Source organism: Eubalaena glacialis, chromosome 5 (assembly GCF_028564815.1).
Source record: "Eubalaena glacialis isolate mEubGla1 chromosome 5, mEubGla1.1.hap2.+ XY, whole genome shotgun sequence".
Classification (NCBI taxonomy): domain Eukaryota; kingdom Metazoa; phylum Chordata; class Mammalia; order Artiodactyla; family Balaenidae; genus Eubalaena; species Eubalaena glacialis.
This window is the reverse complement of record NC_083720.1, coordinates 76,991,936-77,018,691: the sequence shown is the minus strand read 5'-3', so window position 1 is coordinate 77,018,691 and position 26,756 is coordinate 76,991,936. Positions and strand designations below refer to the sequence as shown.

Here is a 26,756-nt window from a genome sequence, read left to right as displayed (position 1 = left end):
ATCCTAACTATTGCAGGTAGGGAACGAGTAATTCAGTTGGCCAGGGGTGCAGCAGTAGGGATTGAGGAGACTCCTCGGGGCCTGGTTTTAAAGGGAGGCCAGTCTCCTATAGGCAGATCTTGGAATAAAGTACATTCTAAGCAAAGAGAACATATATTGGGCAAAGCCTGGAGACGAGAGAGTATAAAGCATTTTTTGGAAGTGGCCAGTGGACTCTGTATGGCTGGAATATAGAGTATGTCTATGGTATACTAGAAGATAAGCTGGAAAAACAGGAAGCAGGCGAGGAATGAAGCTTTGAACGCTAGGCTCAGGGTTTGGGGCTTTATGCTGTGTGCAAATGCCAACTGTCAAAGATAAAGGACAGATGAACCTTGTGTTTTAGGGAGATAACTTTGGCAGCAGAGTGATGGATGGATTGGAAAATTCCAGGACAAAGGCAAAATGGTCATGAATCAGGGCAGTCTGGTGAATGAAAATGGGGGATAGATATGAGAGCTATAAAGAATGTAGACCAGATTGGTTTGGGTGGGAGAGAAACGTCAGGGGAGTAACACAGCTGCAAGGTATGGGGTATAAGCACTTGGAAGGACTGCACTTGAGGGTGCTGCAGGAGGCAGTACAGGAGTAAGAGAAACAGTGTTCAGTTTTGTACACTTTGAATTTCAGAGCCTGGTGGGACGTACACAGGGAGATATCCAGGAAGGGCTGGAGGTTAGAATCTGGAGCTAGGGTAGAAACCAGAGCTGGAAAGCACAACTTTGCACGTTATCCCCATAGAGAAGACAGTCAAAGGCACAAGGGGGAATGAGGTCCCTGAGAGAGTCATGGAAGAGGAAAAGGGATGATGACCAAGATTGATTTGGAGACTCCCTGTGTTTAAGGTTGAGCAAAGGAGCTTAAGCCAGTGGAAGGCATTGGCTGGAGAGGTAGGCGTGTACAGTGTAATGAGAATCAAGCAAAGACAGAGCTTTAAGATGGGGTGGACAAAAATACAAAAAAAAAAAGATGGGGTGGACAATGGGATGGATGTGCTGGAGATGCTGGGCAGAGTCAAAACTGAGAAGAAGCTATTGTATTTGAGAAGAGAAGATGCGGGATCGCCTCTCTCTTTCCAGAACTTTTACAATGAGGAATGGTAAAAGTAACCGATAACCAAGTAGCTTTAGGAAGAAGCAAGGTCAAGGTCCTTATTTCTTAGGATAAGGAAATCTAAGTGTTTTTGTATACAATCTAAAGACCATTTTAGTGTCTAATATTTTCTATGTGTTGCTTTGTTACAAGACTCATTTTCTCTACATCTGGAACTTCTATTTATATTACGTGGTCAGATGCATGAAATGACTCCCTTATGGCCTTTCATCTGCCTATAACCAGCCTGACTAATTTTGGGATGATTATCAGTTAGATCTGAAGTTGTATTTTTTTACTTTATTTAAAACTGTCTCTCTGTGTGAGGTGTTCCTTGCTGAGTTGTTCTGCTTGGTTTTATTATGTTCACCAAAGCAGTAACGTATGAGAAATGAATGTTCAGAAACACACGGAAAGAGAATTTTTATTTGTGCCTCAAGGGACACCTCACCAATGTTTTGGAAACTCTGGAAACTAAATTTCTATACAAAGACCGTAAAACTTTTCTGCTTCCATTGATTAGCTGTCATTGCTGGTGAAGCAACACTACTGGAAAATGCTATCTTTATTCTGGAGAAATGTGAAAAGCATTGAATACTAATACAACTAAACTGGAAGTGGCTATATTCTTCTGTGAGGGACGAGTGACTTATAATAATTCTCTAGGAAACAAAAGCATTTGTTTTTGCACTGTTCAGTTTCTTGAAAACTTGAGAAACTTTTAAGAGGGGAGATGACATTAATTCACTGGAAAATGGTTACAACCTGCAAAGGGCACAGACATAAAATTCGGGACACACATTTTTTGTATAGCACATGCAAACCTTATAAATGCTCTTTTTCTTTTTCTTCGTTACTCAAAATAAAAAAAACAAAACTCCAATCTCCACTGATTAATAAATCAAGAACTTTTTCACTCTGTGTCTATGTTGATGTTGTATGGTTCTATTTATTCCAGTAAGTTGCTTCCTGTAAAGATAATTGTGATGAATACCCAAGAGGCATGTGATTCTGAGGGGGGGAAAAGTGAAGAAGAAACAAAGAACAGCAGAAATGGAAATAATAAAAATTATTTGAACTTTATCAAAGTATTGAGAAGAGAGGATGCACAGAGACTGAGCTAGGCATTGAAAATACAAAATAGATTTGACCTAAACTCCTGCTTTTGAGGGAGAAACATTCACATAAACATAGTCATATTATCATATATCATATCATAAAAGTGCTGTGTGTATATAGGAAAAGGAAAGTAATTTCCTGGCTCTGTGAATAACAAAATAGTCCAAATTAATTGGTCTAGGATAAAGTATAAATTCAGTATAGCTCTGGATATATTTATTAAGTGTATGACTATTATTTAAATGTGAATTTAAGAATGATTTGTAAGGTACACTTTACATAGCTAGTACATATCATTTGAACCCTACAGTATTTTTGATGATAGCTCTATTTAATTAGACATATCATGATAAGTGTGTAATGTACAGGGTACATTTTACTAAATATGCATCAACATCATGCATTTCACCATTCTTATTATACCTTAACAACCATCCTTCTAAACTCAACCACCTGCTCAAGTAAGATTTAACCTCTGCCTGTTTTTTCTGGGAGGATCTCAATTGAAGAAGGCAGTTGAATAAAAAGCTAAAACATTACTTGGGAAGGACATTTGAGCTGGGTATTGAAGGTCAAATAAAAGTTTTCTAATACACTAAAGGACAAAAAAAAAATCCATGGCAGAAAACAAATACCCCAAATGCCCAAGTGATTATGTACATAGGAGCAACTGCTTCTCTTTGAGAGGGTAAGAAGGTGAAGATCCAGTTGGGTTGGGGTTCCTGGGGCGGGGGAGAGGGAGATCTAGTTACCTGCCTTTAATTTTGCCTTGATTGTCGCAGAGTGATTCTCCTAAGTCACCCTTGGCCTTCCATCCACCTAGGAAATGGAAGCCATCATCATGGAGAGGCTGAGGAAGCCAATGGCATCTATTGACTCAGCCTCACCCCTTGAAGGAGACCAGTCCTCATCAAGAAACTATGTGCTTGAATTATACTCCAATAAAGGTGTTAAAAAAAAAAGAAGGGAAGTATGTTAAATAAAAATATTAAACTATTCCCTTAAAAAAAAAAAAAGAAAGAAAGAAACTATGTGCTTGGAGGCATCCATCTTGGATATTTACTACCTCTCTGCTTTTAAGTCCTGATTCCACTACTTACAGTTGTGGGACTTTGGAAAAGTTACTTAAACCTTCAAATCTCACCCCCCACCCCCATATGAAAATAATTATAGTAACTTCACTGAGTTATTGTAAACATTACAATAAGTTAAGCGAAAGAAAATACCTGGCATATAATAAGTGCTCCAAAAATTGACTTATTCTTATTATTATTATAAAAAAAAAGCAAAGAGTGTCTTGATTTTTAACCAATCATTAACTAATGGTGAGAAAACTATGCATTGATTGTTTGCAAAGAGATAAAACAACTTTTTCTTTTCTTTTTTGCAAGACTTTTAGGAAGGCAAAGGAACATTTACTTAAGGGTAAGCAATTCCTTGTCTTCACTCTTCTTCTTCACTGAGAATTGCTAACAGTGCTTGCTGCCTTCATGGGATGTTGCAAGGATGACGCAAAAGATGCAGCGAAGCATTCAGAACAGTACCTGCTCACAGAATGTGCTCAGTGAGTGTTGGCTACTTTTATTATTTTCTAACATCCTTCTCTGGTGTTATGTGGATTTTCAGTTGGTTACTTAAATTCCCTGCATACTTTCCACTTTTTAAAATTGTTATATTTATCCTTGTGAGATATAGCAAGCAACTATATGGATGAGTTTGGGGAGGGCACATAGGCATGCATATTTATAGTAACTGAGATTTTTCCTGTGCAGGTGACAAGTAATGAAGTTCTGTTTCATTTGTCTCACCAAAAGAATGGGGAGTTTGTTTTATATTTATTAGAATGTAATACTTGATGAATGAAGCCAAACACTGATAGAAACATCCAAGGCAAGCCTGGCTTTGTGGTGACAAAACCTTCTTTTCCTTGAACATACAAATATGTTTTAAGTTTAAGTTAAAAATAAGTCACACAGAGAGAAAAATGCACATAGGTGTGTAAGGAAGGTGGATAATGAGAGATAAAGGGTGCTCAGGATCTCCCAGCGCATGATAGTCATGAGTACAATGGGCTATGAAATCCAGCCAACATCTGGCAAGGTAGTCAGGGCTCTGGTAAGTTAGAGCATAAACAAATATTGGAAACAAATTAAGTGAAATAAACAGGAGAAAGTGACATGCAAATACGTAATCAACAAATGCAATATTTGAAAACTATAACAGCCACTAGAAGGGAGAGTTGAATCTTGATTTATATATTTTATTTGTAAAAGTTACACTTTCTCATTTTGACAAAATGTTATAGAAATACATGAAGTAAAAAGTGCAAGTTCCCATCCACCTGCCTCTCTGCTTCAACTATTTCCCAGAGGTAATGTCAAGACCGACTATGGAAAAGTCAATGGTATTATACAAAACCGGCCAGCACTTTGATTATAGTTACTTAAAACAGGTTTTTTTAATCATGGAAAATTTTAAATGTGTAACTGTAGAGAGAATAGTAAAATGAACCTTTATGTACTCATCATCCAACTTCCGCAGTTATTAACCTTTTGCTAGCCTTCGTATCTACTTTTTTAAGATATGAAGTCCAAAATACTGGTGGCGATGGAACAAAAGTTGGCACTGTGGAGTGTAATTTATGCATATGCTTTGATGATATGAGCAATTTATATTCTTTGTGCACAAAGCCCAATGAAACAGCTGGAGATACAGAGCACTCTGTGATTAAGTTAAATTTGCCCTGGGTGGAGCTATTGTGAGGACTGCTCATTTCTGCTCACGTTCACCACTGTAACCCTAGTCTCTCCTGTAATATCTAGCACGTAGTAGGACCAGAAACTGTTGTTGAAGAAATCAGCCTTATTTACCATTCAGATCTTAGCAACATGAAGGAGATAGTATAATTAATCTTTGCACAATGCTTCCCAGTGTGCATTGCGTGCTTACTATGTGCTAGGTGCTTGTGCTTACTAGGTGTTAGGTCAGGCTTTATGTGCAGTAACTCATTCAATTCCTGCAAAAACCCTAGGGAGAAGGTACTATTATCATCTTTTGTGTTTCATAGATACACAACCAGTAAGTTGGTCAAGATCATGTGGATAGTAAGGCAGTAGACCTGGGAGGCAAGCCCAGCCAGTGTGGCCCCTGTGTACTTAGCACCACTCTTGGCTGCTTCACACCCAAAGGTGTCTGAATACCATTTACGGGGCACTGTACACACTTGCCTACTTTGATAGGTGGTGATCTTACCTGTACTGTCTGATTAACTCACAAATCACTCCTTTGCAGCAGTGCCAGATAATGGGGGGGTGTTGCACATGGAACAGACTTAAAAAAAAAAAAAAAAAGAAAGAAAGAAAACAAACAAACAAAAAAAACCCCACTAGACTTTGTCATTTTTCGTGAACACAAGGCACTTCTTAGTGCTGTGTGGGAGGGAATGTGGTAGACTGATTTCATTGAGACCCTGCCAAATTCTGGTCTTGTGGCCATCAAAGACGCATCATTTCCTCCAAGACTTCTAAAGGGGGCTATTACCATGGGCCTGCAGGTTCTGGTTTGCATTCAGAGGAGACACTATCTTCTTAAGTGAGACGTGGAAGAGGAAGTGTCATGAATTGTAAATAAAGCTGAGAGAGAAGAATTGTTTGGAGATGGAGATGGAGAAAAACTGCCTGCTCCAAACCAGGTTCCATCTCCCTCCCCCTTATCCAACTTTGCCAGAGCCCATCCTGTTTTCCTTGCTAAGTTTACTTGCAGGAAGAGAGGAGTTTCTTTTAAGTATACCCCTGGCCCTGACGAATACCTCCTAGATTAAATATTAGTGCATCCATACAGTGCAACACCATGCCACTGTGAAAAAGAACAAGATGGAGCCCTAAAGCTTGATGTAGAATGACCTCCAAGTTACATTTTAAAGTGAAAAAAGCCAACACTCAAGCAGTATTTATACCAAGGGTACCCTTTGTGGAAGGAGGAGCATGATATACTTATACCTATATGTGCATAGAATTTGCTTGGGAAAAAAGGAAAGGTAAAAATGCCTCCCTCTGCCGAAGGAAGGACTTTTCATTCTAAACCTTTTCATATTAAAAAGATTTTTTAAGCATAATGCACTCATTATATTTCAGAGTTAAAGCATTTCAACTGTCACCCCGGCAAAGTAGAAGAGTAAATACAGTACATATAAAAAATAGCAGAAGAGAAGAAACACTTTACATTAATGTGTATTTCAGGAGGAGGAGTTTGGACTAGATGTAGAAATAAAATATTTCTACCTCTTCATCTCCCTGAAGGATAGTCCTTTAAGTTGTCATTTAAAAGCACCTGTGAAGTAAGAGACGGAGGGATCTGGAAGATGCCATTTAATGAAGTTAGGGGACATCTGTCACTTCCCAGGTGTGGGGACAGATGGAGAGAAAAGAAGAACAAATGTGGTTAGAAAGGAAACAGAGAGTCTACAGAGCCACGAGGAATCTACACCTGCTGAGAGAGTTGGGAGGTTTGGTACAGAGTGTTCTGGGTGCCCAGGGTCTGGGCAGTAACTCATTGTCTCATTGTCAAAGTGAGACAGGGTCTGGGCTTTGCTTCATTGCGTCTCCAGGGAAGCCCGCTGCTGCGGGCCTCCTTCCCCGCGGCCTAAGGGGAGCTTGGCTGGAAGCTCTGCTCTGAAAATGCCCGGGAAGCGTCAAGCGACGGACTCCTGGTCGGGTAACCCGGTGGACAAAACCTTTTCTCAAGGACACCCACACGCGCCGCGGATATTGCAGAGCCCGGGGTACTTCCAGCTCCCCGGAGGCCTGAGGTAGGTTTTTGGAGAAAGCCAGGTATCTCAAATTTAAATGCTTTGGGGGGCGAGGCAGGTATCTTAAAAACAATTGAAGCCGTCAGGTGTAAGAGGAAACAGTGGGAACTTTGGAGAGCTGGGCAAGTGAATATTCGGACTACAGGCATTCAGATTCAGATTTTTAAACTACAGCTGTGCTGGCCAAGCAAAACACTCATACTGGCTGGAGTCGCAGTTTGCGATCCTGCATTCGCCTCCGCTCAGTATCCGCTTCTGCCTCGTTGCTTCAGCCTGCCGCTGATCTCAGCCTGTCCGCCAGCCACTTCAGAGGCGCGCAGAGCCAAGGCCGCCCCAGACTTCGGCGCTCCTCCTGAGGGAGCAGTGTCCCTCGCCGCACTCCGTGTTGCTCCCCAACTTCTCGGGGTGGGAGGGCAGCCACCGACTGAAACTTGGAGTGGCTCAGAACCCGTTATGGGCTACATTTTCTTTCAGAAATGGAGTGGTTGCGCCCGGCACGTTCACCCTCGGGCCACTCCGGGCCAGACGCAGTCCGGGGCAGGTGGGGAGATGGGGAGATGTAGTGGGCGTGGGAAGCACCGGGTCCACTCACAGAACCCGGCTGAGGGGCGGGGCCGGCTGCGAAGGGAAGCCCCGCCCCGCATAGCCCCGCCCCCGCGCTCTAGAGTTTCGGCTCTGGCTCCCACCCGGCACTGAATCCCGGGACCCCGGGAGAGCCGGAGGTGTATGGTTGCGTTTCGTCTGCCCGCGCGGGGTACCACTTGCGCGCTACAGAAAGCCCGGAGCTGTCTGGCAACCGGGATACCCTCTCCTACTGGCACCCGCAGACGCCCCTGCAGCCGCGGCCGAAGCCGGGGCACCCTCGCCCTGCGAGAGCCGAAGCCCTGCGCGGCGGCGCGCATTCCACCTCCGCGCCTTGTTCGCGGAGCAGGACCAGGGAGAGAGAACCGCCGGCGAGTTCTGGGCACTGCGCCCGGCGCGAGGTGCGGGATGGAGAGCAAGGCGCTGCTGGCCTTTGCTCTGTGGCTCTGCGTGGAGACCCGGGCTGCCTCTGTGGGTAAGGAGCCCACTCCCTAGAAGGAAAGCGGAGAGGTCGGGTACGGGCGGAGAGATAGGGATGCGGAGAGGACCTGGAGGCCGGACCTAACTCGGAGTCATAGAGCTGGAGAGGTGAAAGTGACTTCACAGTGTGTTCTTTCATTTACCAAAGAGGAAACTGAAGCTCAGTGACTGGCCCAAGATTACGCAGCGAGTTGGTGGTCTCCTGAGCCCAGTTCCATTTCCGCGACTCTGGCCTCCGACAGGGCCTGGGCTGGAGCGTGTCCTGCAGAGCCGATACACCCGTGCTTTTAGGAGGCGGGAGTGGGAAAGCACCTGGGTCTGGCAGGCGGGAGTTGCCCCCGCAGGCGGGAACAGGCGGTGAAACGTTGTCCGGCTGCGCGCACCATCCTAGCCAGGACGCGGGGAAGGAAGCCCTTAGGGGGCCGCGAGCCGGCTCGGCAGACGGCACCGTGCGCTTAGCTCTGCCTCTGTAGGAGTCGAACCGGGAACCCGGTCTACTGTTCCCTTTTGGTTCGAACTCACATACACACCCACTGTATAAGGTGGGGTCTAAGGGAGAGGGAAACTTTTTCTTCTTCCTGGTGCAGGACGCCGCTCTCCTCGCAGAGAGAAAGGGGAATTGGGGCTTGGACCTGGGGCTGTGACAGCTTCCCAAAGTGTCTCCAAGTAATAGTCACCTTCTTATGTAAAACAATTTAACATCTTTCAAAGCGCTTTGGTCTTTCGGGGAAGCACATGGTCAGAAGTTCACGTTCTGAAAACTTACTCTGAGGGATTTGGTACCTAGATTGGGTGCTACTCGCCACTCTCCTTGCCGTCTAAAATTTCACTCTCCTTCAAGATTAGGAACACGCATGCCCTTGATGCAGTAAATTCTCTCTCTCCCCCATCCCTCTTTCCTTCTCTGTTTATCTCTCTTTCTCATCTCTCTCGCATTTCTCTCTCTAATCTCTTTCCTGTAGCCAGTTTGCTGATTTCCAGATTTCCACTCTTCGGAGGGTGAGAAAGGGGAGAGGGTGGAAAAGGAAGAAAAGGTAAAATGATTCAGGCGAAAATTCCTTATAAATTAAAGAACCACATGTCTTTTTTTTTTTTTTTAAGACACCCACACACATATACAGTAACAAGATCATCTGTCTATAGTTACTGAATTTTCTGAATAATGACTTGGTTCATCCAGGCCAGCTCCACCAGGAACACTCATTTGTCCCTGACAAGACCTCTCTCTTCCCCTTTATGGTGAGAGAATGAAGGTCTGGAACTTGTGGTTTGTTCTGTATCCCACAAAGAAGTGAGTTGCTTTTAAGCCTGGGGTGTTTCATAGCACAGCAGTAGTAACCGTAATCGGGTTGCCCTGAATATAATGATGAGGTTACCCTTTTGGAGTGTGTGACTTGCTTAATTGGATTGGGCTATAATTGATGCCATCAAATTCTAGAGACAGAGGCACTGTTGTTTTTCCTTCCTGTCTTTGAGCTGGAAGGGTAATAGTGCACAAATGAATTAATTTTGGCTATGGAATTTGAACATAGAAGAGCTTTTTATTGAGTAGCAGCGTATGTACTTCTTAGAGTTATTTCTTTAGAGCTTTCTGAAGAGCAGAACTCAAACTTGCCTGTGAAAATGAATGAAGCTTATTGGAGCAAAAAGAAATTGAGTGTTGGTCTACATATATGAATTTGAAGTTATCATTATTGATAGCCTTGTTGAATAGTTTTTTGTTGGAGACATGTCTCTGGAATAGTATGGTGTTGTTTTGGCTCCCTATGAATGGAGAACCTTTTTTGTTTTTTTTAACATTGGAAAGTGTGTCTAGAGTGTGAGATAATCTGTGGCAGTGATTTACAAGAGAGGTTCAAGAATCTCTTATTTTTGTGGTGGGGTGAGCTTGGCTTAATTAGAGCTTAGTCTTTACTGCCATTTTTTTCTCACATGAATGTGCCCAAATAATGGGTTCTTTCTCATTTGGGTCATCATGGGAATTGTATTAAGTTACTGTTTTTGACATGTTTCTCAACCTAGTGTTTCCCAGTCAAGTTTGATATCTCTGCTCATCCAAATGAATTATTTTCATTTTCCTTCTGTTAGACAAAATGGGGCTCCATTATTGGAAGACTTTTCTTTTGCTTTTAAACACTTTGCTTTATTGTTTGCCTACTTTGGGAGTAGTTATTTCCTTCATATTGAAAAGTGCTCTGCTGATTAACTTAGTATGACCACCCAGACCAATAGCCATCCAACAGTGGCCCATAGACCATGTATGACCGCGTCACCTACAAATGCAGATTTGTAGGCCTAGGCATATTCTGACACATGCTAAAGTTTAAGAACCACTGCCCCAAACCCATGGCAGTTCCAACGCCAATTAGTTTCTGAGATTTATTGATATAATTTCCAGTTAAAAAAATTTTTTTTAATATTGATTAACAAATCTACAGCAACCTACTTTGCACATCCGAGTGAGTGTATGAGAACACGAGTGATCAGTTGTTCATTCTGCCTGCAGCTGTTCACGTTGGGGTCCACAGATTCAATGCTCTACATATTTACACTGGATATTTGCTCATACTCTATTTATTCATACTTTCATATTTGCTAATACTCTTTTATTTGCCCAACAATGTCAATCCCAGTTTAGGCCTAGAGAGTCATTTGTTCTTAGTGGATGTGAGTTAAGGATCATATGAAGCTTGGGTGCTTACCCAGCATCAATCACTTTTTAAGGTGGTGTTTTGAAGATCTAGATATGAGTTAAGACCCGAACATGGTGGACAGTTTTGCTTTCTCTGATGCTTTTTCAACACCTGGTAGCTCTTTGCATTTAGTTGGCAGAGAACTCAGTCTTCTTGCTGTGGAGTGACCCATGGCAAGGAATCTGTCCCATGGTATATTTAGGTAGACACTTTTCCTGTGTTCCAAGCTTGGTGTCAGGACAAGCTCAGCGCTTTGATCAGTAAGTTGAGATTCCCCAGTTGTAATTCATTAGCATTACACTTTTTTTAAACTTATTTTTTAAAATTTTATTATTTATTTATTTATTTACGACTGCACTGGGTCTTCGTAGCTGTGTGCAAGCTTCCTCTATTTGCGGCGAGCGGGGGCTACTCTTCGTTGTGGTGCACAGGCTTCTCAATGCCATGGTTTCTCTTGTTGCAGAGCATGGGCTCTAGGTGCACGGGCTTCAGTAGCTGAAGCATGTGGGCTCAGTAGTGGTGGCTCGCGGGCTCTAGAGCGGGGGCTAAGTAGTTGCGGTGCACGGGCTTAGTTGCTCCGCGGCATGTGGGATCTTCCCAGACCAGGGATCAAACTCATGTCCCCTGCACTAGCAGGCAGATTCTTAACCAATGGACTACCAGGGAAGTCCTGCATTACCCTTTTTAGGTTCTGTTCTCTGAGGAAAAGTATATGCATGTTATATGACATGGGAACGTGTTTCTTTCCTCAGTTCCTCTCATCTAGTTTTAATGTACAGTCTTTCAACCTTGGCAGTTCAGTTACCAGAGGAAGTGCACTAGAAAATTGATAAAGGAAAATGAGACAATGTCATGGACATTCCCACCCCCCTCAAAGTACATGGATGAACTATATAGAAATCTCTCTAAGTAGTATTCATTAATCAGCAATTTAGTCGAATGTGTGCATCCTATGTTTTATAAGAAATGTCAGTGGGTCCTTTCCCAGGGGAGTGAGATCATCAGATGAAGGTTCATTTGGTTTCAATGTCCCATATCCTTTTGTAAGACCTTGAAGTTGGCAATGCAGGAAAACAGGAACTCCACCCTCGCTCAATGAATTGCAGAACTGTTGTGTTGGTTTATGACCATCTGCCCATTCTTCCTGTTATGACACAGCTTGTGAACTTTTACTGGGAATGGTGAAAAGTAAATTCACAAGTTTTACACAATGAATTGCTGAAGAGGCCTTTTAAAGTATAGAGTGTGCATTGTTTATGGAAGGTGTTTCCTATTGGGTCTGAGTGGCAATTATATTCATTTATTTAATTTGTTTCTAGGTTTGTCTAGTGTTTCTCTTGATCCACCCAGGCTCAGCATAAAAAAAGACATACTTACAATTATGGCTAACACAACGCTTCAGATTACTTGCAGGTAAGGATACATTTTAGATTCAGATTTCCTGTGTCGAATATCATTGTTTATTAAAGAAAGAATAATTTCCATACAGCAGAATTATAATAGAGTTGTCGTAATTGTGTATAAGTAGTGAGGTTTCTAAGAACTAATGTAATAATGAAAACATGAGGAAGGTCTTCTCCGGAAAATTCTGTACAATTTTGCTGGCATTTTTTTCCTACTACCCTCTGCCAACACACACATACACACACACACACACACACACACACACACACACACCCTAATAACCAGTATAGCACCTAGCATATATTATGTAATACACATTCAATAAATATTGAATGAATAAATGAAATCTTTAGAGTTAAAGAAGTTTGGGGACATATTTGTTATACTCAGAATGGCTCTTAGACATCTGTTTAGCACTTTTCAAGAACTTTATTTTATGGTAAAATTCTGACTGTAGTAGCAATTTTATATTCAGTCATTAATATTGCTGAGTGCATGTCATGCTCTGGCTTGAGGTTCTGGCATGTCTCTTTCACCAGCTAGCAAGAAGTCATGCTCTTGATTTTTGCTAATTGGGGAAATAGGCCTCTTTGACAAGAAGAGGAGGCTTTTAAATTTTGCTTTCCAGCCCCTACCTCAGGAAGAAAAGTAGAAGACTTTAGGGTTTAATGTAGTGATTATGCATGACAGACCCAGAGGCTTCTTGGGACCAGTGTGGTTTTGACAGAGATGGTGGGTAGAGGTGACCTTGCCCCCTGAGAAGAGTGCTGATGGTCCACAAAGAACCTTGTGGAGCTTGTTGCCATTGTTTCTGCTTGATGAATGCCAAGTGTTCAGCACAGTGACACAGATCTGTTTTAGCTTGCCGAGTGTAAAGGATACCCTAGTTGCCTTATCAAGGGTAGGTCGCCAATACCCAACCCTTGGGAAAAAACATAGTAACAGGTGCTGTTTGCCTAGCTTTGCTACTTCAAGATGCATTTCTCAGCAGATTTTCCTCTTACCCACCCTTAACAACAAAGGTTGTTTAAAATTCCCCAAGATTCTATATATACTCCTCTTATGTCCCCAGAAAAACAATGGAGTGTGTTAAAAGTAACTTCATTAATGTAGCTGCAACGTCGTGGAAATTTCAAGTTCTTTAAAGAAGGGTCAGTGATGTTACATTCTTCTTGATGTTGACTGTCTTCCTTGGGGCTTTGTAGAGAAATGCTGCAATGAAAGTAATCTGTGCTTTAATGCCATCCTTCCAAGGTCCTACGAGGCCCTTAGACAGTTGCATCCCCTTCCTTCCTAACCTCACCTCTTACTCTCCTGACTGCCCACTCTTCTCTAGCTACTCTGGCTTCCTTGCCATTCCCCGAATACTCCAGATAGGCACCCACCCCAGGGCCTTGACATTGGCTGTTCTCTCTGCCTGAAACTCTGTTCCTCCTGATATCTATACGGCCCACTTCACCAAGCCCCCTCCCTCTAGAACTCTTCACTTGTTTCTTTGCATCTTCTAGACTTTCTTCATAGTATTTATCACCACCTTTTATACAATATATTTTACTTACTTTTTAAAAGTTTCAGCTTTATTGAAGTTTACTTACTTTTTGACTGCCTGTCTCCTCCAACTAGACTGAAGTTCCATGAAGGCATTGATTTTTATCTGATTTGTTCACTGCTGTATTCCCAGTCTTCAACAACGTTTGGCACATAGCACATGCTTAATAAATATTGGTTGGATGAATGAAATAAGTAATAGAAAACTCGGGAATCCTTATAAGTGATTTCTGAAGCTGAGACTCTGGCTTTTTGTCATTTGTCCGTATAATCTGTCATTGTTGGTAGAAGGCTATGAATCTGTCTGTTGAGGAGTTTGTATAAGTGTGAGAACTAAACGTTCTATTTTCTTAGAAACAGTCTCATAGGCATTTCACTTGAATATTTGCTTGGAATGAATTTTTCAGGGGTCAGAGGGACTTGGACTGGCTCTGGCCCAACAATCAGAGTGGCTCTGAGAAAAGAGTGGAGGTGACGGATTGCAGTGACAGCGTCTTCTGTAGGATGCTCACCATTCCAAAAGTGATCGGAAATGATACTGGAGCCTACAAGTGCTTCTACCGGGACACTGACATGGCCTCCGTCATCTATGTGTATGTTCAAGGTAAGTGGTTAAATGGAATTCACTTCCCAAGTTAATTTACCAGTTAGAAAACACAATAGGTGCAAAGAAGAATCTGGACAACAAAGGCTCGCTCTAAAGGCTCTCTGCCAACAGGAATCTACAAAATTCTTCTCTCCCAAGGCCTCCTCTGAGTACAAGACTTAGTGATTTGTTCTGCAGCTTGGGCCTTGCTACACTATTGCCCAATTGGTTTGGTCCTGATCTTTGTTTCTAAGGGAAATCTGTGTTCACAGTTGGCCATGGAGATTTATAAGAAGTCTTCTGATGTTTGAGAAAAAAAAAAACCCTGAAATTCTCAAAAAGGAAGATTCAGGGGAGAATTACGGAGAGGTTTCTGTGGAGAGATAGGTTATCTACAGCAGATTCGGAGATTTCCCCAAGAATGCACAGGGAATCAGCCAAGGGCTCTGGAGCTATTTTTGTTCATAGGAACTTTTCTTTTCCCACTTAAACTTTATAAAAAACAATTTCCATACACTTGTGCAAATAAAGTCACTGTCTCAAAAGGCCTTCCGAGGGCAGTGTGTCTTTCCTTTGCTTGTGTGGTCTGAGATCTTGGATGACATGCTCCATCTTTCTATAGTTTGCAATTTGGGATTTACACTGTGGAGGCCAACTTAACATCCATGTAGGGTAAACTCCATGTCACATGGATTTAGCATTTATAATCTGAATTATTCTTTCCTTCGTGTTTCAAAAATCTTATGTTAACTTAAGAAAACCTGACTTAACTAATGAGATATAAATCATATAACTTGGGTGGGTATAAGTCTATAGTATAGTATTTTGCTTAGATATACTAAATATTTTTCTTTTCGGTAAAGATGAGCTTTTTAGACATTTTATTTATACATTGACATACCTCTGTACATCCCAGAGAATTTGAAGCAGGTGAAGATGGCTTAGACTTTTTTCCAGAAGCATCTTTTACAGAACAGGAATTTCATCAGCTTTGGGAGACACACTTGCATATCTCCATTTGCATTTCAATAGTGCAATATGGTCAGTGCAAGGGAGGAATGGGGACCACATCAGAATAACGTATGTCACTCCTGGATTGCACAATATTTGAGAATTACTTTTGCCCAGGGTAAGCACAATCCAAGGTAGAATTTTGTGCTCTCCTCCTCCCCTCTGCAGAAGTTGAAAGAGACAAGGCTCAGATCTTCGAGAATTTCTGGCTCCTTTTGATCTGGCAGTCTTGGGAGATCAGGCTTTCTTAGAAGATTGCAAGGATTTCCTGCTTTCAGGCTGTCTGGAAATACTACAAGATGAACCTCTCCCATAATATCTCGTTATTTCCTTCTCCCCAAGTCAGGAAACCTGGAGACATGTGAAAATTCATTTCATGAGTTACAGTAAATATTTTATTTTGAGAGGATGGGTGGTTGTTTGGGTTTCTTTTGTTTATTTCCTCTTTTTGGGATACTGAAATAGAATTGATTTACTGAATAGCTTTAGTCTTACGTCAAGGGGTTAATTTAGCTTCCAAAGACTTGCTCTGTAAGCAAGCTATGTAATATTTCATAGCATGCAGATGAAAGGTAGGTAATATTAAGAAGTAGCAATCCCCAGCACTGTTTATTTGTACACTGCCTGTCTTTGAGTATACCATCAAATTCTGCTTCCCGTCTAAGCCTGGTGTTCTAGGAGGTGAGTTGTCCAAGATTTTGGTCATGAAGTTTAACAGTGGAAAAGAAAACATTGAAGTATTCCCTATGGACGGTCCTTTAATATCCTCTCTGGTCCCCACCTTACTTCCTTAGTCTTCTGACCCCATTCCCTCCAGCAATGGATGGAGCCGGGAAGTGGGTCTTGTTCTCGTAAGATAATGGCTATGGCATGTGGTGGCTGGATTGGCTGCCTTTCTGTGCTTTCCAGCTGGGAGGGAAATCAAACTTCTGCTCTTGCAGGGAATTAGCTGCTTTTCTCCCCTTTGGTTTAATTAACTCTTTCTTTACTTGAACCAGCCATCCTGAAGAGCTCTGAAAATGCTTGGTCAGGTGTGTTAGGGAGAGTGGCATGAACCATTATCTCTCTGAGATTTCAAGCATGGCTTCACACCCATCAACTCTATCTCTGGGAAAAGGAGTCGTTTCCCAGCAGCGTGTTAACATCATACGAACAATGTTTGAACGGCATTAAAATCTCTTTTGTTTTTTTCTCAGTCTTTGCCATGGTGGCTTTTCAGGTTTTTGTCATTGAAGATATTAATGATTGCTGAATCTTAAACTAAATGCAATTAAACAGTAAACATAAACAATTTAACTATTCAACATTATTATATAAAGAATCTTATATCTAGTCTTCACAATCTTAAAATACTCACATGAAACTTTCTCTTGAATTATTGAATTAAAAATGGTTAGTTATTTCTTTAAAGAATCTTTGGGAGCCACTAACCTATTTTCATGACAGTTACACTATTTGCCTTAAGAGAGAGAACATGAATTTTTTAACATCAATAAAACTCAGTAGGTAAACTATACAGGTTTAACTTTAAATTTACTTTAAAATTTATGTACATGAAAGATGTATAGTGCATATGAAAATGAAGACGTATGCTCCTTCACTTTGAAAAAACTGTAATGATCAATCTGCTTAAATGTGGAACCTATAAAGTACACTCTACTTGTTGATCATCAGTACAAAAGGAGCCAGTCTCATTCTGGGAGTTTTCGTCCAGATTTTTCACACACACACACACACTCCTCCTGTAGCATAACCTTGGAGCCAGATATTTACCAGCAGACCTACCTCTGGATTCCTTTGCCTAGTGTGAAATGTCTTTCCCAATAGTTTACTTCTCTGGTTAGAGTTTATGAACCTGAAAGATGACCCACTTTTCTAGTAAATGCCATTAACTAATGGAATTACATTTTCTTCTAGATTACAGATCTCCGTTTATTGCTTCTGTCAGCGACCAACATGGAGTTGTGTACATCACTGAGAACAAAAACAAAACTGTGGTGATTCCGTGTCTGGGGACCATTTCAAACCTCAATGTGTCACTTTGTGCAGTAAGTTACATCTTCTTTCTTCATCTCTTACCCTTTCATAATTTTAAGCTAGTATTAAGATGGGTAGCCTGTTTATAACATTATATATATTATAAATATATATATTACATGCATTATATTGCATTAAGTCAACAGTGAGCTTTAAAGGAAACTTTAGGAAGGGTCAAAATGACAATAAATAAAACCAATTTGTATTCTTAAAATAAGATGAATTCTTTAGTGTTCATGGTTTTTACTTTTGGATAGCACTTGATTAAATATTTGATATTTCTTTTTCTACCCAGAGGTATCCAGAAAAGAGGTTTGTTCCTGATGGGAACAGAATTTCCTGGGACAGCAAGAAAGGCTTCACTATTCCCAGCTACATGATCAGCTATGCTGGCATGGTCTTCTGTGAAGCAAAAATTAATGATGAAAGTTACCAGTCTATTATGTACATAGTTGTGGTTGTAGGTAAGAGGACAATTCCTTTCTGTATCATTAATGTCAGACAATAAAGATTAGCTTCTTATATTAAGATTCTGGAGGACAAGAGATATTGAGAAATATATTATTTCAAGATTTGTTGTTAAGCAATTCATTACATCCGCTCTTCTCTACCCAGTAAACCTATGTGCAACTGAGGTTTTTCTCCTTCCTTACCAAGACCAAGGATGAATAAGAGTTCTGTTATGGGAGCGTATTTTTTTGGAAAATTCAATGTTCAGAGCATTGCTTGGCATCAAATCTTTTAATTATACCTATTTTATGGAAAGTTTGGTAACCCCATTGACTATTGACTTCTCAGATTTTACTGCTTTTCTATCCACTGGGCTACAACATCTTTGAGATCCCTTTAGGGCTGCTTTGTGAATCTCTGTAGACCATTTTCCTGGGAGTTAACCAAGGTTTGGGGAGGCCCTCAGGGAAAAATGATGTGACACATTTTGAAGTTGCATCATGTCTGAAAAAATGTGTGCCATGTTATAGATTTTGGTTTCTCTCTCACTTTCTGTTTTTCCAATTTACTTGCTCCAGGGTACAAGATTTATGATGTGGTTCTGAGCCCCCCTCATGGAGTTGAGCTGTCTGTTGGAGAGAAGCTTGTCTTAAATTGTACGGCAAGAACTGAACTAAATGTGGGGATTGACTTCAACTGGGAATACCCTTCTTTGAAGGTAACACTAACAATTCAAAGCCAGACCTCCAAATACTTTGATAATAAGCTCCAATGAAGTTTGCTTGAGAGAGATAGGGACCTCTTTGGCCAGATAAAATGTAAGGGCCTTAACTTACACTAACACACACACACACACACACACACACACACACACATTTTAAGAAAACTGTAGGACATACAGCACCCATGGAAAAAAAAGATGCAAAACCAAGAACTCTGTCCAGGCTGTGAAGATTAGTTTTCTTTAGGGGATTATGTCTTTCTAGGTTGCATTATTTCTCTGTTCTCCAAAGTCCTTGATCTATTTTCCCTTTAAGGGAATTTCTTTTCAAGAGGTGGCATGAGACTTCTCCTTAAACAGTGGTCATATTTCCTTGTGTTTCTGCAGTTTATATTGATCTCATTCCCATTATGTGAGGTTTTAAAATGCCTGATTCGGCTGATTCTATTTATTTCTCCTGAAACCAAATGTATTTGTCATCAGCATGATGACAAAAGTTCAGAAGTATCTAGTATTAGCATTAAATAGTGTTCACTGAAGGCCAAGACTTTTGTGGGTATCTAGAAGCTACCAGGGAATGTTATTCTGGACTTTGGAAGTTCACTAAACTCTTTTTCAGCATCAGCATAAGAAACTTGTAAACCGGGACCTAAAAACCCAGTCTGGGAGTGAGATGAAGAAATTTTTGAGCACCTTGACTATAGATGGTGTAACCCGGAGTGACCAAGGGTGGTACACCTGTGCCGCTTCCAGTGGGCTCATGACCAAGAGGAACAGCACATTCATCAGGGTCCATGGTAAGCTAAGATTTCCTCTGGAATTATGCTCTGCCTTGAAAAGTGAGATGATTTAAATACATTTAGGTCAGCTAGTGATTCCTATTTTGCTCGTTCAGAAGGTGTGTTTGAGCTCTTGCTAGGAAGGCCACTTGACCTCAAGGTCAAGAGCATAGCTTGGGTTCAAATCCCAACTTTAAAGATGAGATGAGCTGATGTAGTAAGGGCTCACTACGTATTACTTGTTGTTGCTATTATTATTATCACTATAGTAAGCAGAGGGTTATTATCTAAGATCATTTTTAAATTTTCATTTGATCGCAAGGCTGAGAGGCTTCCCTGAATAAGCATGGGCCTTGCAATTGGGGAAACCTGTATTTAGTTACTTTCTGTGGGGCTTTGAGAAAATAACTTAATTTCCCATTTATTCTCTTTCACTCACATAAATGTCTCAGTTTAGATGATAATTTGTATGGCATCCAACTTATAGGCCTTCATAAAGGGTTGGATTTTATAATATGGGAATGCATAGAAGGGTTTTGAGCAGAGAGAGACATGCTCTGGCTTATGTTTTTTATAGGATCACTATGTGGGTTATTTTAATGTGAAATACTTTAGGGAAGTAAGGGCAGAAGTAGAGAGACTAGTTAGAAGGCTAATTGCAGTCATCCGGGTGAGAGATGGTGGGTGGCTTAGACAAGGGTGGTAGAAGTGGAGGTGGTCAGAAGTGACCTGATTCTGGATGTATTTTTGAAGATAGAGCCAATAGGGTTTGCCTGTCTATTCCCTGGCTGCGGGGTATAAGAGAAAAAGAATGGAAGATGACCTTTGCGTTTTTAGCGTGAGCAACTGAGTGAACGGTAGTTTTCTTAACCGAGACAGGGAAGATAGGAAGAGGAGTAGGATTTGGGGACACAGGGTTGGGTGGCTTCATTTGGAGATGCCCACTAAACATCCAAGTGGAGACTTTAATATATTAACCTAGAACCCAGGGAAGTCAGGGGCAGGAGATATAGATTTAGAAGGAATGTGTAATTGACAAGAGGAAGGTGTTGGTAAAGAGAAGAGGTCGGAGGACTGAGTCCTGGGGCACATGGGAGGTATGTATAGGGTGTCATGGGAGCAGAGGAGAGGGAGCACCCAAGGTCCCCTGGGGGACGTAGGGAAAGCTTCACAGAGAAGCAAATGCTTGAATTGAGTGAGATCTGAGTGCTCGGTAGACTTGTGGAGCAGACTGGGGGAGAGAGAAAAGCTAACGCAGAGACCACAGGTGAGGGAGAACCTGGGGTGGGACCTGTAGAAGGGTGAGATGGGGACTCTCTGAACAGCAGTGACTCAGACCCCCAAGGTCTTTGACTCTTCACTTGAAATGAAAAACTAAACCAAATGGCCATTTATAAGAAGTTGCCATTTATGAGAAAAATGATTTTTATTTTCTTCCAGAAAAACCTTTTGTTGCTTTCGGTAGTGGCATGGAATCTTTGGTGGAAGCCACCGTGGGAGACCGTGTCAGAGTCCCTGTGAAGTGCCTTGGTTACCCTCCTCCAGAAATAAAATGGTAACGACTGGAAATAAATGCAAAGCCTTGTTCCACGTGAAAGCAGATCCTTAGATGGGACTCATTTCTGGGATTTGTTTTTCCCCACAGGTATAAAAATGGAAGACCCATTGAGTCCAATCACACAATTAAAGTGGGGCACGTACTGACCATTATGGAAGTGAGTGAAAAAGATACAGGAAATTACACTGTCATCCTTACCAATCCCATTTCAAAGGAGAAACAGAGCCACGTGGTATCTCTGGTCGTGAATGGTGAGTCCATTCAGTTTCCCTTCTCTTTATCTGTTATAAAGAGTATGATTATGTCCTCCTGAAGAGCCAGGCCACCATTCCTTTGGTGTCTCTGCCTCACTTACATCATGAGTAGCTCCGGTGTATAAAAATGATCCAGGACAGTGCGGCTGAAGTGAGGTGTGGGGCGGTATGCTCTGGACATGTTTGCTTAAGAGGCCATGCGAATGAACCATTTGGTGGTCGAACTAGAGCCTAAAGTAGATGGTGCAGCCAATGGCTAAATGCTGTGACATAAGAGTGCCCACAGGGACAGTCATCAGGCTCCAGTTGCAGTACCTTTGAATTGTGCTCCAGGCATGCAAATGTTTAAGACTCTTCTTGAATTTTGTGGGAAGCTGCTAGTTTGATTTGGGGGTTGATGTATCAGTGATGCACAGGCAGATTCCAAATGCAGAAGGCTTTTGCAGGTGGACACTGTTGACTGGTTGGAAGTGTTTTAATTTTTTTTTCAACAGGAGTCTGGGATCTGACTCTGAGGCTGTAAAGGGGGAGATATTAAGTTTTTGATTTAAGAATGATTTGAACTTTATTTTTCCAAACTGAAAGATACTTATTTACAATAAGTACTCTGGGTGGGGAGGAAAAGGGCATCATGGTCAAGTAAATGTGGGAGATGCTAAGTTGATGGACATAGTATATTGCCATTCTCCAGTGGTGGGTGGGAGACATAGAGTAGCCAAGGTTTAACAAACTTATTTGACCAGAGCAACCCTCCGCCATACATCCATTAATATCTTGCTCCAAACACAGGTTGGGAAGTGCCTCTCTGTTGTAATTCTTTGTGCTTTCTACTGTCATGGCAGATTAAAACTTCAGGATCTTCTCATGTGACATTAAGGTGCTTCCCTGTATATCCTGCCAAGCTCTGTATGTCTGCTGAGCTTGGCTTCGTTTCTTTGCTGGGACATCAGCTTCGGGGAGTATTTTAAAGATAACAGGTTCCAGAAATGTCACTTAGGAGCCACTTGGGTGTAGGAGTTTGGGGAGTATAGAGAAGCTGGGAAGCTGAAAAGTAGGGTGGGGAGAAGGAAAGGAACAAGACATAAAGATGTAAAAATGGACAGTGAATAACTCTATCTCATTCATCCAGGAAGTCACTAAACGTTTGATTCACCCTAGCATTTACCCTGCTCTATAAAACAAAGATAAAAAAAGAAGTCAAGGTTTGAAAGTATAATGAGGCTTTAGGTTGGTAGTGATGAGAAGATAGTTTCGCATTAATGACTTTGGAGCCAAAAAAAGAAAGAGAGAAAAAAGGGAGAGAAGGAGGAAAAGACAGGGAAGGAATGGAGGGAGGAAGGGAAGAAAACAAGAAAGGATGGGAGAGAGGAGGGGAGAAAGGAAGGAAGGGGAAGAAGGAGGGAGAGATGGAGAAGCAGGCGTGGTGGGTGACCTTGGGCAAGTCATTTCACTTTTTAATTTTTCCCACGTGTAAAGTGGAGGACAATAACGGTGGCTGTGAGGATTAAATGAATTAATTGATGTAAATGAATTAATTGATGTAAAGCACTTAGAACAATGCTCAGTACATAATACATGTACCTACTGTATTATTCACAACTATTTTCTTCCTGGAGCCTTGTCTGATCTTGTGAAATTGGGAGGATGAGGAGAACTATCTCTGTAATGTAGATGAGAAAAAGGTGAGGCACAGGGTGACGAGACTGGCACAAAGTCACTCAACGTACTAGTTTATTATTATTGTTATCATGAGTATCACTAGAAGTCAGGTGTCCTGTTTTCCAAATCTAGATGTTCTTTGAAAAAGCAAATGGGGGCAAAAATCTATGCTTGGAAAAACACAGGCTTTAGTTGCTGAAAACTTCTACTTTCCATTCCTCAAAGCAGATTGACAATTCAAAAGCTGTCTTTCCCATCTCCAGTCCCACCCCAGATTGGTGAGAAATCTCTGATCTCTCCCGTGGACTCTTACCAGTATGGCACCTCCCAAACGCTGACGTGCACGATCTATGCCGTTCCTCCCCCCAGTCACGTCCACTGGTACTGGCAGCTGGAAACAGAGTGTACCTACCAGCCCATGTGAGTAGGGCCACACCCTTTTTTTTCCTGCTCTTTTGCATTTAAAAAAATATTTATTCATTTGTTTTATTTTTAGATTCCACGTGTAAGTGATATCCTACAGTATTTGTTTTTGTCTGGCTTACTTAGTATGATAACCTCTAGGTCCATCCATCTTGCTGCAAATGGCATTATTTCATTCTTTATATGGCAGAGTAGTATTCCACTGTATATATGTACCACATCTTCTTTATCTATTCCTCTGTCGATGGACATAGCCAAGCTATGATATGACACCATTCTAAGCCAACAAGACTATCTCTAAGAAGGTTATCCCTCAAGTGGTACTCTTAATCTCCTTCCGTCTTTCTCTGTGCTTACGTCTTAAGGAGATGTCGTTCCTTGGGGTATCGCGCTTTGAGATTAGCTAGCTCTCTCTTCAGGTTGGCCCTGATGTCCATCTCTCTGAATGCAATTTCTTTGCTCACTTTGTTAATTGCCAGTCTTTGGTTTTTCTCCTTATGCCAATCAACCGGTGAATACCACAATCTCCTTATCTGTGAGAAGGTACATCTCAGAGGAAGTGCTGATGGATGCAAGGGAGCGGTAGACCTCGGAGCCTCAGGCCCGGCTTATCAGGTCCTAACACAAGTCCAGACATCCTTAGGAAAAAAAACAACAACAAGTCACCCACCACCACCCTAAGCAGTTCACTTCCTGTTGTTGTTTTTGAGATGGCCTCTCTTAGTTTCTTCCTCAGATGCTGACCATTTCCTACACAAAGGCCACAGTCCCAGGGAGATTAAGAAGCCCAATGGCTTCTTAGTTTCCTTGCCTTCCTTTGAACTAAATTAACTTGAATTGTCTTGTCGATCCAATTTATGAATGGAGGTTTGTTCCCAGAATAGCTGCTTCCCTCCTGTATCCTGAATGAATCTACCTAGAACCTTTTCCTTCATTGCTGAGGCCTATTTTTAATTGGCGCCAAGTCTTGTAACGTGGTAGGGTGTGTTGGAAGTTATTTCTAAGAACGTAATAACCGAAGTCTGACTCCTTTCCTTGCTATTGATATGAATTAAAGAAAAATTAAGCCATGATATCATCTGTTACCTCTTTCTTATAGCCAAGCTGCCTTAACGACAAACCCACATACCTGTAAAGAATGGAGAAACGTGGAGGACTTCCAGGGGGGAAACAAAATCGAAGTCAACAAAAATCAATTTGCCCTAATTGAAGGAAAAAACAAAGTGAGTTTGAAGTTCTTTAATTTGAAAATCTATCTCTCTTTTATGGAAGGATGGAGTGAAAGCAGGGTAAAATAATATCAATGTGTGAGGAATATTGGCGATTGATCGTCAAATAAATTGGATGATAAAATACTAGCATATTAAGTCAGTTTGAAAACACCATTAACTTTTAGAAACACCGTTGACTTATTGTTACTGTATCAGAGAAAAATAAAACACATATGCCATTAACTCTGTACATAGGATGTATGGTAATTCTGATTTTATAAACATGAAAGTGAGAAAAGGTATGTGATGTTGTATTAAAACACATTCTTTATTCCATGGTTTCCAAAGCTCATTTTGTATGATGTGTGAGCTGCACCAGCATAATTATAATTGCACAGATTTGAGCGTGGTCAGTGCTGGAGTCTGAATGGAGTAGGCAGGTCGCAGCAGTGGTGGGGATGCTGAATTTTAGTCTGAATGCACGTGCATAAACACAGCCTCCATTGTTTATCGCCTGGGATTTGTTTTTTTCACAGACTGTAAGTACCCTTGTTATCCAAGCAGCCAATGTATCCGCTTTGTACAAATGTGAAGCGGTGAACAAAGCTGGGAGAGGAGAGAGGGTTATCTCCTTCCACGTGACCAGTAAGTGCTCTCCAGGGGCTGGGCTGTCTGATACTCTGTTGCCCTGGCCATTCCCACGAGTGGCGTGGCTTTAGGAAGGGGAGTTGGATGGCTAATTGATGCCTTTGTTCATAAAGGAGGGTTCCTCCGGTAGCTCCTGGGCTCACGTGAAGTCAGTACAGCTGACTTCACAGGAGAGGGAGTATGGTTTCACACGTGCTTTTGAAGCTTAAGTCCTGCATCATATTTTTGTCTTTGTCATCAGAGTGTAGCACAGTGCTTGGCTTAGAGAAGTTCAGTCAACATTTATGCGCTTGCTATTGAACAGCTGACAAGGTTGGGTTTTTGGGAGGCAATTGTAATGACATTGGAGCAGTGCCTTCCCAATACTACCGACTTTGTCCATCTTAATTTTATGGCTCAGCTTTAGCTGACTGGATGGAATAAAATATTTCAGTCTGAGCTAATTCACTGTAATAAACATAGTTTTCCTGTCAGTGAGTGTTATATATTAATGAGGAATTAATTTTTTAAATCCCAAGTTATAATTATCTGCTTTGAATTGGGGGGGTGGTTAAATCTTAAAAACCGTGCTTAGAGCTCAAAGTGGAGATTTCATATATATCTGAGGAATTCATTTACATTTCCAAATAATGTAGTTTGGTAAAATAATACATTTTGAATCTGGAATTGTCCAGTTTGGTTGTCTCCTTGTATTCCATCGTCTGGGAATACCAGAGCTTCACTTCTCTTGGTGCTTTATCGCAGACTGAAGGCAACAAGGAAGCAATAGTGTGCTGCCCAAGTTAAATCACTGTCTTCTAAGCATGGGTTTTACATTTCAGGGGGTCCTGAAATCACTTTGCAACCCGGCACCCAGCCCACCGAGCAGGAGAGCGTGTCTCTGTGGTGCTCCGCGGACAGAACTATGTTTGAGAACCTCACATGGTACAAACTTGGCCCACAGGCTCTGCCCATCCACATGGGAGAGCTGCCCACACCTGTTTGCAAGAACTTGGATGCTCTTTGGAGAATGAATGCCACGATGATCTCTAATAGCACAAATGACATTTTGATCATGGAGCTGCAGAATGCATCCTTGCAGGACCAAGGCGACTACATCTGCTTTGCTCAGGACAGGAAGACCAAGAAAAGACATTGCGTGGCCAGGCAGCTCACAGTCCTAGGTAGGGAGGTAACTCTGGACCATCCAGAAGCAGTTGGGATGCCGTAAATGTAATGCTTTCAGGGGCTGTGTGAAGATTGTCCTCTAGCAGCTTATGAAGTAGACCGGTGAGCACTTATCTTACAGAAAGTCCTCAAGGCAGAAGGAAGCTAATCGTGGTGAAGTGATGTATTAAAAAGAGAAAATAACCCCATTCTTTCCAACCCTGATGGTGGGGTCACTCACTACTATCTGCAAGGGATTCCCCTAAACCAGGGAAGTTTCTGCCTCATTCTTGGGCATTCAGTTATTTAAATAGACACATATTTGTGAATGCCTACCGTGAGCTAGGAGGGTGCCGGAAGTTCATAGTGGTGGACAGAGTGAGAACACAGACAACTGCTGGGCTGTGGAGTACAGTGAGGTCTCTGTGTCCATGAGGACAGGGGTTGTTTCTGTTTTACTCTTTGCTGAGCTCCAGGCATAGAACATAGTGGCACATACTGCGTGCTTG

General features: G+C 41.7%; 1 protein-coding gene across 2 annotated transcripts in view; it reads left to right on the top strand.

Annotated features, from left to right (window-relative positions):
* The first annotated feature begins 7,763 nt into the window (after positions 1–7,763).
* KDR (kinase insert domain receptor) overlaps positions 7,764–26,756 on the top strand; it is a 44,499-nt gene continuing 25,506 nt past the window's right edge. For both annotated transcript variants that reach the window (XM_061192309.1, XM_061192310.1), the window contains exons 1-13: positions 7,764–8,114; positions 12,132–12,225; positions 14,172–14,368; positions 17,279–17,409; positions 17,694–17,862; positions 18,427–18,566; positions 19,189–19,366; positions 20,789–20,903; positions 20,994–21,157; positions 23,083–23,239; positions 24,342–24,465; positions 24,990–25,098; positions 25,923–26,264. In XM_061192309.1, coding sequence (XP_061048292.1) covers positions 7,784–8,114; positions 12,132–12,225; positions 14,172–14,368; positions 17,279–17,409; positions 17,694–17,862; positions 18,427–18,566; positions 19,189–19,366; positions 20,789–20,903; positions 20,994–21,157; positions 23,083–23,239; positions 24,342–24,465; positions 24,990–25,098; positions 25,923–26,264 — 2,251 coding nt within the window. In that variant the 5' untranslated portion in view covers positions 7,764–7,783. The remainder of the gene's footprint in view (positions 8,115–12,131; positions 12,226–14,171; positions 14,369–17,278; positions 17,410–17,693; positions 17,863–18,426; positions 18,567–19,188; positions 19,367–20,788; positions 20,904–20,993; positions 21,158–23,082; positions 23,240–24,341; positions 24,466–24,989; positions 25,099–25,922; positions 26,265–26,756) is intronic.